This window comes from Lycium ferocissimum, chromosome 5, assembly GCF_029784015.1.
Source record: "Lycium ferocissimum isolate CSIRO_LF1 chromosome 5, AGI_CSIRO_Lferr_CH_V1, whole genome shotgun sequence".
NCBI classification, from domain to species: domain Eukaryota; kingdom Viridiplantae; phylum Streptophyta; class Magnoliopsida; order Solanales; family Solanaceae; genus Lycium; species Lycium ferocissimum.
This window is the reverse complement of record NC_081346.1, coordinates 72,873,801-72,889,452: the sequence shown is the minus strand read 5'-3', so window position 1 is coordinate 72,889,452 and position 15,652 is coordinate 72,873,801. Positions and strand designations below refer to the sequence as shown.

At 34.8% G+C, this 15,652-nt stretch overlaps 1 protein-coding gene across 1 annotated transcript; it reads left to right on the top strand.

The window, feature by feature from the left end:
* Positions 1-5,287: 5,287 nt before the first annotated feature.
* LOC132057368 (uncharacterized) lies at positions 5,288-13,744 on the top strand. Its single transcript, XM_059449947.1, has 9 exons — positions 5,288-5,607; positions 7,632-7,832; positions 8,248-8,370; positions 8,748-8,785; positions 8,956-9,112; positions 9,611-12,562; positions 12,784-12,915; positions 13,042-13,172; positions 13,284-13,744. The coding sequence occupies exons 1-9, from the start codon at positions 5,521-5,523 to the stop codon at positions 13,513-13,515; spliced, it is 4,053 nt and encodes a 1,350-aa protein (XP_059305930.1). The 5' UTR covers positions 5,288-5,520; the 3' UTR covers positions 13,516-13,744.
* The last annotated feature ends 1,908 nt before the right edge of the window (positions 13,745-15,652 follow it).

Genomic DNA, 15,652 nt, shown 5'->3' with positions numbered 1-15,652 from the left:
CCGTTAGTCTGTCATTATATAGCTCGTACATAGCAAAGCCATTTTGGAGTTTTATCAACAATTTGTTTGTCCAAGCAGCGATCCGGTTTTTCCCGAATACTTATATAAGGATTTAAAACAAAATTCTTTCAATAAAGATGTGAATACTTATGTAAGGATTTTTTATCAATCCGTTTTGTTAAATAAGAGTAGCGACAATTTTTTTAATTTAGCGACAAATTTATCTATCGCTAATTCCATCTTATATAGTGATTCATGAAGGCTATATTCGTGATATAATGATATCAAGAACCATTGTTAAAAGATAACAAATTTGTATCAAAGCGATGACTAGCTAGTGCTGGCAAATGGGTGAGATAAATCAAATATGAGCGGATAAAATACTCGACTCGTCCATAATTAATACGAATAAAAGATGGGTTGAGTTATTGTATTCATATTATCCACTGCTTCTTCAATATATTATTGTTGTAGGGAAAATTCCTAGCTGCAATATTATTTATTGTCCAATCTATACCGTAGTTTTCTTCCTTGCTTTGTCAAAGTTGCAAAGATTGGACAAAAGTTTTACTAGATAATTAAACAAATTATAAAAATAAAAAAACAAATAAATTAAAATATAGTAAGAGTTAGGCGGGTTATGTTATGATCTATTGTTTAGCCAATTTTGACTCATTTCATTTTAGTCAAATTAACTTTAAGGCAAGTTAATGACCCGACCATTTATTAATTTAATTCATTTTAATCCATCCAAATTCAGCTCAACCCGTCCATTGACAACCCTAAAGAAAACTAATACTATTAGATAAAACCAGTGTTAGATTATTTCAGATTTGCCTTAATCATCAAGTCTCCAACTCCCAAGGCTCTGGTCACCAGCATCATTGCTAATGATGTTGCTTGCATGGTGTGTGTATATATATATATATATATATATATATATATATAACAAATTATATATAAGTACTAAATAAGAATTCTGGAAAAGCTAGTCTTTAATTTGCATATTTTGATTGTTGATAATGCCGTGGTTGCTAATTAACAACATGGACTTATGATGAGAATATATAAAAGCTAATGGTATGATGAAGAGTTTCTATAGTAGTGGGTCGGAAATTTATTGCTTCTGAGACAATTTTTACCATTTTGAAGGAGACATGCAAATCATTTCTACACTGCTTCAGTTACAAATATGAATATTCGTTAATAGGGGTGTTAAATGGACGGGTTATACTGAATTTGAACGGATAAAAATGAATTGAGTTAATTAATAGTTGGGTTAGTGACTCACTCAAAGGTTACTTGATCACTGAAATGAGCTGAATCAAATTAACTAATAATGGGTAATGGTCTAATTCACTCAACTCTTACTATATTTTAGTTTCTTTGTTGTTTTTCCTAAAATTTCTTTAAATACATAACAAAAATTTTTTTAGGTTAATTTGGATTGCATATCAGTCCAATTTTTAGATAGGCTAAATTGTATTGGTCAAAATGGACGAATCATTAATCTGCCCAAAGTTGAGCGAGTTGAGTAGGTCATATATAAATTTGTTGATTTTGACACCTCTTTTGTGAATAACCCATTTTCTTTTTATTTTAGTTTCTAGTTTAAAAAAGAGGAATTAGGTCAATTATTATGATTGCCAACGATCATGTCCCGTTTGGTAAAGTGAAAAGAATTAATTTTCCGTTGATTGAGTTTCTATAAATCCATGTTAGAATCATGAGTCATTTATTGTTACGATTTCGAATTGGTTATTCCAATATTATTGTGGCAATCTTCATGAGCAACATGTATTGCACTTGAGTTATATACATGGACGTAGTTTCACCAATAGCTATCATATTTACTTATGTGGTAGGGTGCTATGTTACTTATAAGGAAGGGTCAAATATACCCATTACTTTAGTTTATTAGCTAACTTTAGCCTTCCGTTAGCCAAAGTGATCAAATATACCCTTTCGTTAGCCAGAGTGTTCACTTATACCCTTAAGTGGATGGAAATCACCAATTCAGCCAAAATTACCCATTTAATTAAAAATATCCATGCCCCAATTTATAACCCGCCCCAACCCAATTAATATAAAATAAGGCTATATATTAACCATTCCAATGGCCCTAACTTGAGATCACATAAATTTTCTAGAGGTGGAGAATGTACTTGTCGAGATTTGAAAATACTAGAGATAATTTCGTCCACCTTTGCAATGACTTGAGGAATCGCTATGGACTACAGTTTCCTCTCTAATCAATAAAAAAATTTACAGCTTCCACTTTTTAACTTCATGAAATTTAGTTATCTTAGAAGTACTTCCAGAATTACTAATAACTGTACTTTTTAGCTGATGGTAAGAGATATAGATGACATAAAGATTTTACATTCGCAGATATTTTTTTGAGAACTTTAAAATCTATTTAAACGAAATCCTATATTTGGACAATTTTTGAGTTTAACAGTAAATTTTCAACCTGAGCATAAACAAAGAGAAGGATGGTATAGGATATCATAGGTCACTTTCACACAGATTAAGTAAAAGAAAAAGGGAAAAAAAACTGTGTGTTGGTTGGCTGATCTTGAATGTGTCAATACTGCTTCTAAAATGTTATCCTCAGTGACATAGAAGTTGAGAATGGGGCTTGAGCACCTTATGAATGTTATTGCTCATTGTCTTTTTGGTATCCTTATCTGTCGCTTTGACAATTTTCTACTCTTTTCTCATGGAAATTGAAATATACAGATGTGACAATTCTTGGTATATTTGTGGGTCGGGGCGAGTTACAAATTGGGGCATGAATATTTTTAATTAAATGGGTAATTTTGACTGAATTGGGAATTTCCATCCACTTAAGGATATAAGTGAACACTTTGGGTAATCGGAGGATATATATATATGGTAAGAAAGAAAGTTAGGCAAATGCTAAAGTAGAGGGGTATATTTGACCCTTTTCCCTACTTATAATGTTGGTCTGAAATTTTTCTTGACATTCCATATGAAGTTTGGTTTGACATTCAAAATTTCTATTTGGATTCTATTTTACTCATGATACATTAATTATATTTCACTCATGGTACCTCATCTATTTCATCACCTAACTTAATCACTCATACTACCTTATGTCCCTACCTCAATTTAATTTATTCCTTTTCAATCCGATATTAGTGCAAATTAAATTTTAAAAACTATGGAGATTCACAATGCAACCGGAATACTAAGAACACAAAGAGCATTACATATGATGGTCGCTTAACAATCAATGCCACAGAATTTCTGTTAATCTAACATTGAGCAAATTTTTAAAGAATAAGAAGAAGGAAAAGGAGGAGAAGAACTTTTATCTGAATAACTTTTTAAAAATGGATATAGCTTAAATAGCAAAGGAAAAACTGACTACCGAGTGCAATTGCTACATAAATTTGAAGCTACATCTAATAGGTTAAATAGCATTTTTAACCCTTTTTTCAGTGATAAAATAACAAAAATAATACTCACTGATATATACTATTATAGATTAGAAGGCAGCCAATCCTATAAAATGGTTCACATTATTTTATTAATGTATATATAGCTTAACTCCAAAAATGAAAATCACGTCATTTTGCAGGAGAAAGAGCATAAAACTATTTTTTATTCATCAAGAGAAAAAGACAAAGATAGTGAATGTTAAACTCAATGAAAAATGGAAAGTATCGCCAAAACCATAGAAATTACAGATATTAATTTACAATAACATAGTAGAACACATTATTACTATCAATGCTCCTCTGGATCAAACTTAATATATATCACTTAAATATTTAAAAGATACTCAAACATCAATAGCACGGTCACAATCTCATCTATTAAATAAGGTAAAATCATAAATTATTTGTCTTTTGGTGTAATTGTATAACCATAATTGTAATTCCCAATGTGAGTAATTATTGTCATAGTTGTAACGTAGTTGTTTTATTTGTAACTTCCTACCAAACTTATCTTTTCAGAAAAGGAAATGCATATAAATAAAGGTGGAAAAAAATAGCCCTAGTACTTCTCCCATTATCATGTTTCATTATCATGCATTCATGATAGCCGTCGAAATTTAATTTGAATTAATTTCTAAACAAAACCTAAATATTTTAAGGGAAAAAGTCATATTTGTCCGTGGATTATTCGAAATTGAGCAATATTGTCCATCATCTGGCTTTTGGTCTAATATTATTCAAAATTGAGCAATATTGTCCATCGCTCCTATCGAAACTCCTAAGTGAAGATAATATTAAATCATAATCAAAAGTTGAAGTATAAAGTTGAATATTTTTTGTTTTGTGCAAAAATTGCTCCTCTCTGTCAATTGCAAGAACAAATATGAGATTGTTTGTTAACGGTAATGATACGAAACAACGAAAGAATCAAAAGTCAAATGAATGGCAAAATTGCTCAATTTCATATAGTGCAAGGAAATTTGTCCTTTTTCAAATATTGTAAAGGATTTTAGGGATATCAAACCTCACAGATATGAGAGATAGAAAATCACAATTATGAATATATAGACAATATTCTAATCGAATAAGGAAAAATATATTTTTTTTCTTCTCATTTCGACAAAGGAAGGATACCTTTCATCTTGATGGCGAGGATTCAAATCTCCACGATGTAATCCCCTTCCCCTATCCCCTATCCCCTATGTAATAAAAAAAAAAGGATAAAAGAAAAACAAAAAGGGAAAAGAAACAAAATGAAAAGGGAAATTAACTCCTTTCTTGCCTTCAACGTTCAGCTTACCCACCCATTACCCAATGAAAGGTAGATATACACATAAATGATCATTCTTGATTTCTCCTTTTCTTGTTAGGTAAAGAGAATGTAAAAACAGGAATAACTTCCTTTCAACTCCAATAATAACTACAAGACAAGAATGGTAAGTACACTATAATTCTACAATCAGATGACTTAGAAGCACTTTTCCTTCAGAGTACGACTTTTCGGCTCAAATTCAAATTAGTGGGGTCCAGATATGGAACCAGGATTTGAAGCTTACAAGTTCGAGATTTTAGTCTTTTTAAATTACAGGATTCTAAATTAATAATTTGTACATTATTTGAACTAAAACTACTGGATTACGCTCTAGTTCCGTCCCTGGTCGGGTCCAAAAGTGGATACCAAATACCGGATAGGATTTCAAAAAAGAAACTTACTATTACAAGACAACTGTGTCTATTTGAGTGTGAAAAAAAAAAATAAAAAAAAATCACAAGTTCCTCATACTTTTGTCCTTAACTTTGTGCACGATAATAAACTGTCTATTATAAGCTCAGATGAAACACCAAAAGGACAGAAAACAATATAACACCCCATGACAAGTTCATAAACAAAGACCAACTAGCTAACTTATCTATTTTCTTTCTTTTTCTTGTTTCTTGATTTCTTTCTTGTCCTTCAAATGCATTTTGATTCTTAGACTGTTTTCAAAGTTAGTGTCATTTTATTGTCTGTATAACATTTCAAGAAAATATAGCCACTAAGGTGACAAAGAAAATGTTCAAGTTGCAGAAGCAGAATCATAAACAGGTCAAACCAGGAGAAAGGGTTGAGTTTAGATTCTCCAACTTCCAAGCACTTCAGGTACAATTCCACATTTTTCTCAGACCCTTTAAATATCTTGGTCCCTTTAGAAAAAGAATCAGTGTTCTGTTTTGAATACTGATATTGATCAGTGACTGATTTTGGTGTTATATTTGTATTGAACAGTTGTTTTCTTATTGTGAAAGAAAAGTTATAGAACACTTCAAGTCTTGATTCATTTTTGTTACTGATTTGGCTTTCTTCTGATGGTTTTTGATACTATCTGAATTTTGCATATTATTGGATTCATCGAGATTGTTGATTTTGCATAATGAGAAGTAACAGCTTGAAACCATAGTCAGAGGCGGAGCTAGGATTTTAAGTTTAGATGTTTTGGATTCTAAAACGATTTTGGATAAATTATTTATACATATTAAGTATGTTTTTAAAAACAAATACAGGTTACGGCCAAAGCTACTGCCTACTGGGTTCTGCCGAACTGGTAGTTAGGCTTGTAGCTCTGCCCCTGGACATAATTGATCATCATGTTTTCATAATAATGGCAATTCTTGGATTGAGATGATAATACAGTGATTGGATGATATGTTGATGCTTGAGATTAATTTGGTGATCTTCACTTATATCAAGATTAAATTATTTAATACTTGGATAAATAAGACTTTATCTAAACTTTACCATCTTAGTACTTTCTATAAATAAAACTTTACCATTTCAAAAAAATAAAAAAAAAAAGACTATAAATTCAGATAAGATCATGTAGCATGACTAAACTATACTTCGGATTTTCCCTTACCGTGTGGCTTTTGATGTTCTCGGATTCTCCAAAAATATTGCCGCACCCATGTCGGATCCTCCAAAACTGCACTATTTTTGAAGGGTCTGACACTCATATGTCAACATTTTTGAAGAGTTTGAGCAACATAGGACTCCACTTTTCCCTCTTGATTTTGATTCCCATGATGAGGTATTGTGTGATTATTTGAGGATTGTGAAGTTGCAATGTACACTGTATAGTTCCTGTAACTTACTTCATAAGCAAAACTTAAGATTTTTTTTTAATACTACATCACCTAGTAGATCAACTCCCCCTCGTAATCCCAGGGGTGGCTCGACCATAAGTCCAATAAAACAATCGCTTGGGTCCTCAATTTTTTTGGGGCCCCATTTTTCCTCAAAGATGTATTTTATATATAAACTGTTGCTTTAACCGAAAGAAGTTTTTCAAGATTAAAATTGATAAAATCTTATCCAAGATCAACAATGTCTCAAGAGATTGAATGGATTAGCTATATTATCAATTGAAAAGGAATTATTAGAACAGATCGATTATAAAACAGTAATTAATGACTTCGTATCTCAAAAAGCTAGAAATGTAGACTTTAAATAAAAATATATGCGACGATATTTCTTTTTAAAAAAAAGTTACCAGCCTCTATTTGAAGTTAATAGAAAATATTTGAAGTTTGGGCTTTGGCCTCATATATTTGAGACGGCCCTACATAATCCTCCTTCAATAATTTTTTTCAGAGATTTTGGGCAGATAACAAAAGCATTCTTCTTTATGTAATCTGAAGCCACGCCACTTTACTCCTATTTCATTCTCTATTCTACGAGAATTTTTGTGAAAGTCTTTCATTTGCTTCTCTCCGATGGAAGTTTGACTTTCCCAAAATATATCCTAATTTTTGGCCTATTTCTTTTGATAATGATCGACTCAGCCTCTAATAAATGCTTGGTCACTCGCTAGATCGGGCTGTCTGTACCTTTGCTAACTCTGATTCTATGACCCAAACGAAAATTAATTCTGGTTTCAAAAGGGACGTTTCTTTTGATGAATAAATGGATTTCGCACCAAAGTCGAATCTGATATCATGCTTAATATGAAACTGTTTAATATAATGCTTAAGGACCTCTGAATGCCCATAATCCTTTTTGGTTTAGTTCATTCAACTGTACTAAAGAACTTCCCAATGTGATTTCATTCAGCTTCTTGATAAAATAATATAGCAGCAACCACTTATGGGCGGTCACTGACAGTTGATTATGATGTTGTCATGGGATAGGTACCAAAAGGATGGGACAGGCTATCTCTGTCTATAATCTGTGTAGAAACAGGAAAAACAGTAGCAAAGCTAGGAAAAGCGCTCGTGAAAAATGGGAGTTGTCAATGGCCAGAGACGCTTTTGGAATCCGTGTGGATTACACAAGACGATTCCTCTTCTCTGGAGATCGAAGAATCTCTCTACAAGTTTGTTGTTTCAATGGTATGATAGTAATCCTCGTGTTTTACTTCAAAAAACTATTTCATTAATAGTAATACAATGTCATAACTAGTTTTCTTCAAGTTCATCTCACTTCCTCAACACTGCTTTCCTTTTATAAATGGGCAGAATACCTTGTGACCCCCCCCCCCCCCAACAACCCACAAACTTGATATGTTTTATTCAATATACACTTGAACTTATTTTTATTACCCCCCATGAATTTGGCAGTTTAATAGCCTTGACCCCTCCTAGATGCTGACGTGGCAAAGAGCGTGAATACACTCTCTTTTTAGACTGGTGAGATTGACTTGCCAAGTTCAAGGGGGGGGGGGGGCAAGGTAATCTGCCACTAAAATACTAAAGACGCTTCAAGATGACTTGCTTATTTGATTGCTTAATTGCTCCTTTAACACAGGGCTCTGCTAGATCTGGTCTACTTGGAGAGGGAACTATTAATCTGGCATCATATGTTGGCTCAAGAATATCTGCTCCTGTTTTGGTTCCTTTAAAGAAATGCAATCAGGGCACAACACTACAGGCAAGTCTTATGATTGATAAGTCCTTAGTTTCCCCACCATTTCCTCTAAGGTATTATGTGTTATGTTTTAAGATGTTGCTCGGACTCTTAGAAAATAACGCTAGGTGTGTGTCGAATTCTTCAAAAGCTATGCATTTTTGGAGGATCCAACACTGGTGCAAAGAACATTTTTGGAGGGTTAGAGCAACATAGCTAGAAACATGGACCATTAAAAACTTTACCTTGTGGGAAGCACTAAACTCCAGTACCTCATAATAAATTTTCATGTTGTAGGATGGCATTTATCCTTTATGCCTATATTACTAAGATCAACAGACATAAGATGGAATTTCTCCCAACTTTTTATTTACAGAAATTCTTATCAATCTTGTTTACAGGTGAAAATTCACTGCCTAACACCAAGGAGTAAATTCAGGTATTAAGAAAACAGTCATATTCTCATCATTTTACACCTCAGTCCCAAATAAGTTGGGGTCGGCTACATGAATCTACACTTCTTCACTTATGCTCATGTCATAATCTAGTCATATTATATAAAATAAAAGTGAATCGTCATTTAACTAAATGCTCTTTATATACTTTCAGAGATGAATCCAAATCTTCAGGTTCTGGTATGAAAGAGCAGGGTTTAGATCATGACGTTGCCAGTAAAGCAACTGAGTCTGACAACTTTTCTGCTGAGAGTGACGTGCTTCCATATGATTCCGGCTCTAACTCAGGTCCAAGCAACTTTGAGATCAAGGTACTAATGCAATTTATCCGTTTTACTGTTGTATTACCACTGAACTTGATAGGTTTTGTTTATTTCTTAAGTTAAGCTTCCAATTTAGTAACATGATTTTTTTCCTTTAGATTATAGTAATACACCTAATGGGACCCTTGGAGCAACTATAAAGTTGTCTCCATGTGACTTATAGGTCACATGTTCGAGCCATTGAATCGGCCACTAATGCTTGGATTTTATGTTGCTCGGATTCTTCAATATGGAGACAAAGTGTGTGTTAGATCCTCCAAAAGTAGTGTAATTTCTGAGGATCTGATACAGGTAGGAAAACATTTTTGGAGAGTCCTAGCAACATAACTTGGATCTCATTTATCAACTTCTCACTACATTAGACACATTTTAGACATTATAATCCAATTTTTCTGTTGTGTGCTGTAATGAACTCAGTTTTAAGTAGTAAATTCTCTCCCTCATTCAGTGTCTTGTGTGGTTGATTACCTCTTCATTTCATTTCAGGAGAGAAGCTTCTTGGCATCCGGGTCAAATAACAGCTTTAGCTCAGCTGAAAGTTTCACCCGACAAGAAAAGTTTCCCTCTAGAAATCACACGGGCAAACAAGTTAGAGCAAGTCCTGACCATGATTATTCTAGCAACGATCATTCTGTTTCAAACCGATCATCCTATAATACAAAGGCCACAGGATCGATGGAGAATCTGAAGAATACGTCTTCTCTGACAAATTCGGGCAGTTCAAAAAACCTTCTGGAGGCTGCAGAAGATACAATCGCGGAACTCCGAGTAGAAGCTAAGATGTGGGAGAGAAATGCTCGGAAGCTTATGCTTGATTTGGACATACTGAGAGAAGACTTCACGGCTCAGTCGAAAAAGCAAGCAGACTTGGTGATGGATCTCTCAGCTGCCTATGCTGAGCAAGGTAACTTGAAAAGAGAGATCGAAAATCTGAAAATGATCTTGGAGGAGTCAACAGCCAAACACACAGTGGCAGAGGATTCGGTATATCAACCGAAAAGTCGGAAGCATATCCAGGAGGAACTGGAAAATGAAATAAGACAGCAGCAGGAGTTGAATGCCAGTTTAGCCTTACAACTGAAAGGAAGTCAAGATTCAAACGTCCAGCTAGTCTCTCTTCTTCAGGAGCTGGAAGAAACTATAGAACAGCAAAAAGTGGAGATAGAGAAATTTTCATCTCTGCATCTGAAGTTAACTGACATGCAATATTCTGCCACAGTAGATTCGCAAGAAAAGGTTAACTCCTCGGTGGAAAAATCGGACGAGATATTGCAAAGCAGTGTTGAATCCCTCACAAAGGCATTACAAGACAAAAATCACGAGCTCGAGAGTGAAGGGAGAATGAACAGACAGACGCTTTCAGATATTAAGAAGGAATATGAATACAATGGACACTCTGAGAAAGGTAGTATTGAGCTGCTAAGAGATATCGAAGCATTACAAGAGAAAGTGCAAGAGCTAGAAAGAGATTGTGCTGAACTTACTCAGGAAAACTTGGACCTTTTGATCAAGTTTAAGGAGTCCGGTAGTGAAAGCACACTGATACCTGTGGAAAAAGTTGGTGCAAGTGAGAACTCCAAAGACTTCATTCAATTAGTGAAGCAGCTTGAAATAGCTTTTCACCATCTAAAGAGACCGTGGCATAAACTTTCTTCCGGTGTAAGCGATCAGTGCAAACATCACCTCGAAAACTTGGCAAATTTGAGCGACAACAGTATCGGCTGTGTCCTTACATATCTGTTTGACCTGAACAATCTCTTAGAAACTAGAATTGTTGAGTGCGAGGAACGTTTTAAACAACATGAACAATTGATCCAGGAGAAAAATCACTCTCTTGCAGAAGCTCAAAGAAAGTTGGATGATTACAGTCTTGAGGTTCAAGCGCATGAGAGCTCAAAGGCGGAACTAGAAATTGAATGTTCCGGTCTACTAAAAGAGTTGGATCAAAAAAGTTCAAAGTTGGATAAGTTACACGCTGACTTACAAACAAACGAAGAGGAGAAAATCCGTCTTTTGGAGCATCAAAGAGAACTAGAAAGTAAAGTTGCTGATCTTCAAAAGGAAAAGGATCAGGTCGAAGAAAACATAAAAATCATCTCGAGAGAAAGTGCAATCACTTCGAGGAAATTAGTGCAGTTCGAAAGTGAAAAACATATATTGGAGGATCAGTTAGTAGGATTGACAGAGAAGAACGAAAATACGGAAGCACAAATTTGGCTCATGACAGTTGAGAGAGAATCTCGTCAATCAGAATTGGAAGAATCCAGGTCTATTGTAATGAATCTTCAAGAAGAAATCGGGAAGTTGGAGAGTGAGACGAAAACAAACATTGCTGATCTCAAAGAAGAATTAGAAGACATGCAGATCTTATGGTCACAAGCTAGAGAAGAATGTGGGCTTCTCGAGAATGAGAATGAAAAGTTACAAGAATCTTTGCATGAATCAAAGAAAAGCTTGGCTAATACCTTGATAAAGGTTAAAGCTCTTGAGGAGAATCTCAATTCAATGTGTAAAGATTTTTCCTTGAAAGAGGAGAGATTGAATGCTGAACTAAACAAACTCGTTCAAGAGAACAAGAATGAAATTGAGAAATTCGTGCAGCAAGAAAGTTCGTCTAATCGGAGGTATTCAGAGAAGTTGACGGAAGTTGAGAGTCTCAAGAAAGAGGTAGAACAACTAACGAAGCAAATTTCTGAGAGGGACAAGGAACGAAGATTAGCTTCTGACGCTGTTAATGAAGTTTCCAGTTTGCGCGCTGATAAAGAAAATCTGGAATCAAAATTTACATTGAATGAGAAGGATCTTGCTGCTTCAAAACTAAGTTATGAAAAGTTGATGGTTGAACATGCAAAGATTTCGAAACTTTTACCAAATTATAGGGCGAATGAGGAAAAGCTTAAGACGGCTGTTAATGACCTTGAGTTGCAGCTCACTCTTTCACGTTATGAACACCAAAAGCTTCACGAAGAGAGTGCTAATCTGAAATTTCAGTTGCAGAAAACAAAGGAGCTTCAAGATGAAGTCTTCAATCTGAAAAGCGAGCTCACCGAGTGCATGTCCGAAAAGGAAAAGTTAGAAGCATCGGTGGAGAGAATATCTAGAGATGGTGAAGAAATGAAAGCTGAGAAGGCCTCGTTTGCTGGTAAGATCTCGGAATTGCATAGAGTCTTGTCGGAGTTGGAGAACAGCAACAGAAAGAGAGTTTCTTTGGAAGAAAAAGTAGAGCAAATGGAAAGTGATTTAACTGAAAAGGAGAAATTCTGTGCACAAGTGGCTGACTTGAAAAATGAGCTTAGTGAAACTAAGACGGAAAATGAGCAATATAAGCTGAAAATATATAAGCTGGAGGAGGAGAAGGATAACTGCTTGAGAAAAGTTCATGCACTTGAAGCGGAGGTGAAAATGATGGAAGAGGAGAAAAAATTATATGCCAAAAAGGTTAGCTTATTACGAATTTCTATGTTGCTCGGACTCTCCAACAAATGTTGTTGCATCCATGTTGGATCCTCCAACAATGCATTACTTTCGGAGGATCTGACACGCACCTGGTAGCATTTTTTAACAGTCTGAGCAAGATAGACGAAATTCTTACTTATTGCTTTTACCATTTTCACTTAATTTAAATGTTGGTGAATGATAGAACTTCACGTTCTCTGCAGTTTGAACAGAACGATACTCCGAAGAGCATCAGTAAGTACAGTAACTTCAATCGAACACCTCAAAAGCTCAGTCAGTCACAAGAACTTCTGGTGGATCGACTTCATTCAGATCGCAAGTGTAGCGAATCAGAGGTGCCCTTAATTTCCCTTCTACTATTCATTTTCACCTTTGAAGCACAACATATCACCAACATGGCCGGTCTTTTGAGTTTCTTGTTTTCCCTTTCAAATGCTTTAACTCCCTTTTTGCTCGTCCAGGGTGAAAATGGTTTCTCCGGTGAAATTGCTTCTTCTATTGAAATGGATTACTTGGCTAGAATACAGCTGGTTGAGAACAAGCTTGCTGAAGCATTAGAGGCAAATAAGAAGTACAAGATTCAGCTTCAAAGGTAGATGTTAGATGTTTACAACTCCAAATTTTACATGCATATTAAGCGAGTGGAGACAGTAATGTTTAATGTCATGAGTTTTTAAGCTACTATTCTTGTTTATTTGTGTAGGTTTAAGACCGAGGAACGAAAAGGCCATTCACCTGCTTCCAAGAAATCAGACGGGGACAGCGAAATGGTGAAAAGGTTCGAACATACGAAGAATTTACTAGAGACGGAATTAAAAGACATCCGAGAGCGCTACTTTCAAATGAGTCTTAAATATGCTGAAGTAGAAGCACAGAGAGAGGATCTTGTTATGAAACTGAAGGCAGTTAAGACTGGAAAGAGATGGTTCTCTTGAATCTCGCTAACCTTAGGTAAACCGTCCACATTTCATCTTACATCTACGTTGTTCGGACTCTTCAAATATTCATCGGGATGTGTGTCGCATCATCCAAAAGTATTGTATTTTTTGAGGATCTGACACGGGTGCAGCAGCATTGAGAGACCGAGCAAAATAAAGAATTACACCAAATAAAGACAGCACATGTTATTGAATGGAGTTACTCAGTTAGAAATGCTTTCTACTAGAGTTAAAAAACACGTAGCTCCTTACATTTTCTCCACAAGGGGATATGTTATCCCATGAATAATTTTAACATTATGCATCTGACTTCCTAAATAGTTGAGAAGTGAGAAAGATTGCTACAGTGGTAACAGGGGTGGAGCTGGGGCCTGGGGGGATGCAAGGGATTCATCTGAGCCTCCATCGCCGGAAAATTACACTGTACATACGATGTCAAAATTATTTTTATCCATATATAATAGATGTTGAATCCTTTTGACTTCATCGTGTGATTCTGAATCCCCTTAGTAAAATTCTGGATTCGCCACTGAATGGCACATGTAGCTGTTTACATAGATATTTGATTTGTTAGACAAGAAAGTACACTAATATAAGTGTGTTGTAGATTCTGATTCTCAATGGGGTCTATTTATAGCTTTCGTTTCTGAAATGTCCCTAATAGAAATAATAAACTACTTAGGGACAACCTTAGTTTCTGTTAATCAGACCTAATTATAATTGCTTTGGCTAGATCCTAATCCAAATAAAGGTCAGTCAGCACTTAAAAATTTGCTAAAGTTTCAAATCTGGACATTTTCTTTGTTTTTTCAATTAGCCCCTTTTAAGTACAAACATGTTAAAGAGCACTGTGAAACATGATTGATAAGAACCTTCAAGTCAACATCATAAAAATCATCAACTCATAGCTGCCATTAGAATCAAAGTGCAACATTAGATATTCTCAACGTTTGAAAATTTAACTGAAATTTTTCATAGACATGTTTTTAAGTTTAAGTTCCTCCATATTCTTCCCCACACGTCCGTGCGCCCTCCAAAATATTGTCGTACCCGTGCCGGATTTTCCAAAAATGCAGACCTTTTGAAGGATCAGACACACATCTGAGGGTATTTTTAAGAGTCCGTGCTAACATCCAATCGTGCAGCGTTTTTTCTTTTTTACATTTCTCAATTTGTGCATATCATCTTTGTATAAGAATCATTCCAATTGTATCTGATGTCCCCAAAAGGGAGATTGTGGATGCACTTAGTTTTTTAAAATTATATATCCTATTTGGTTTGTGAGAGTTTTCTTGCATTTTAGATAAGTGTGTTTTACATACATTACGGTAGTACTTAATTCTTAGAAAGAAAATAACCTTACTACCCTCTCTGCCAATGTTTTTCTTATCTAATGTTTTATAACCTTTGCACTCTTTCATAGACTTGGAGGAGCATTGTTTTTTTTCGTGTTTTCTGTGGATTTTGTTGCTACAGCAAAAGATTTTTCATTTGGTCTCAGAACACATGGTTTCATTTTCTATGTATATATACATTGTTCATAGTTAACAATCTAGCATGTGGCATTAAAAAAATTATTACAATACAAAAAAATAGGAATTAGTATTGGAACTGATCTCTCACAAAGTTACCCTCACTCTCCTTCATCATCAATGGTGAAAATGGAAGACAAAGGTGACAAAGGTAAAGAAGGAGTTGGAACACAGACTTTGACTGTATCGAAGTCTTCTGACTTGGAAAACATATTCAGTCTCCCTTCAGTCAACATAGCATATGGGCCAACATTGGAAGAAATGTACTTTGGGCTTTGCATCAACAGCCCAAAATGACAAAGAAGGAAATAGCCCAAACAAATAATAAATCTTTTTTTTTTTTTTTGCGGGGACTGGCACTTAGTTTTTTAAAATTACTTCATTTGGGTGGTCTTTAATTTTTGTCCTTAGAAAGAAAAATAAATTCTCTGGTTTTTCTTTAAGTTTTGCCTTTGCACTCTTTCAATATCCGTTTTTTTTTCGTTGTGGGTTGAACTTTTTTTCATTTGGTCTCAGTAAATATATATACATTGAAAAAATCGCAAGGCGGAATTTAGCCCTTAAGGCAGAATTTACATGGATAGAATTCTGCCTTAAGGGCA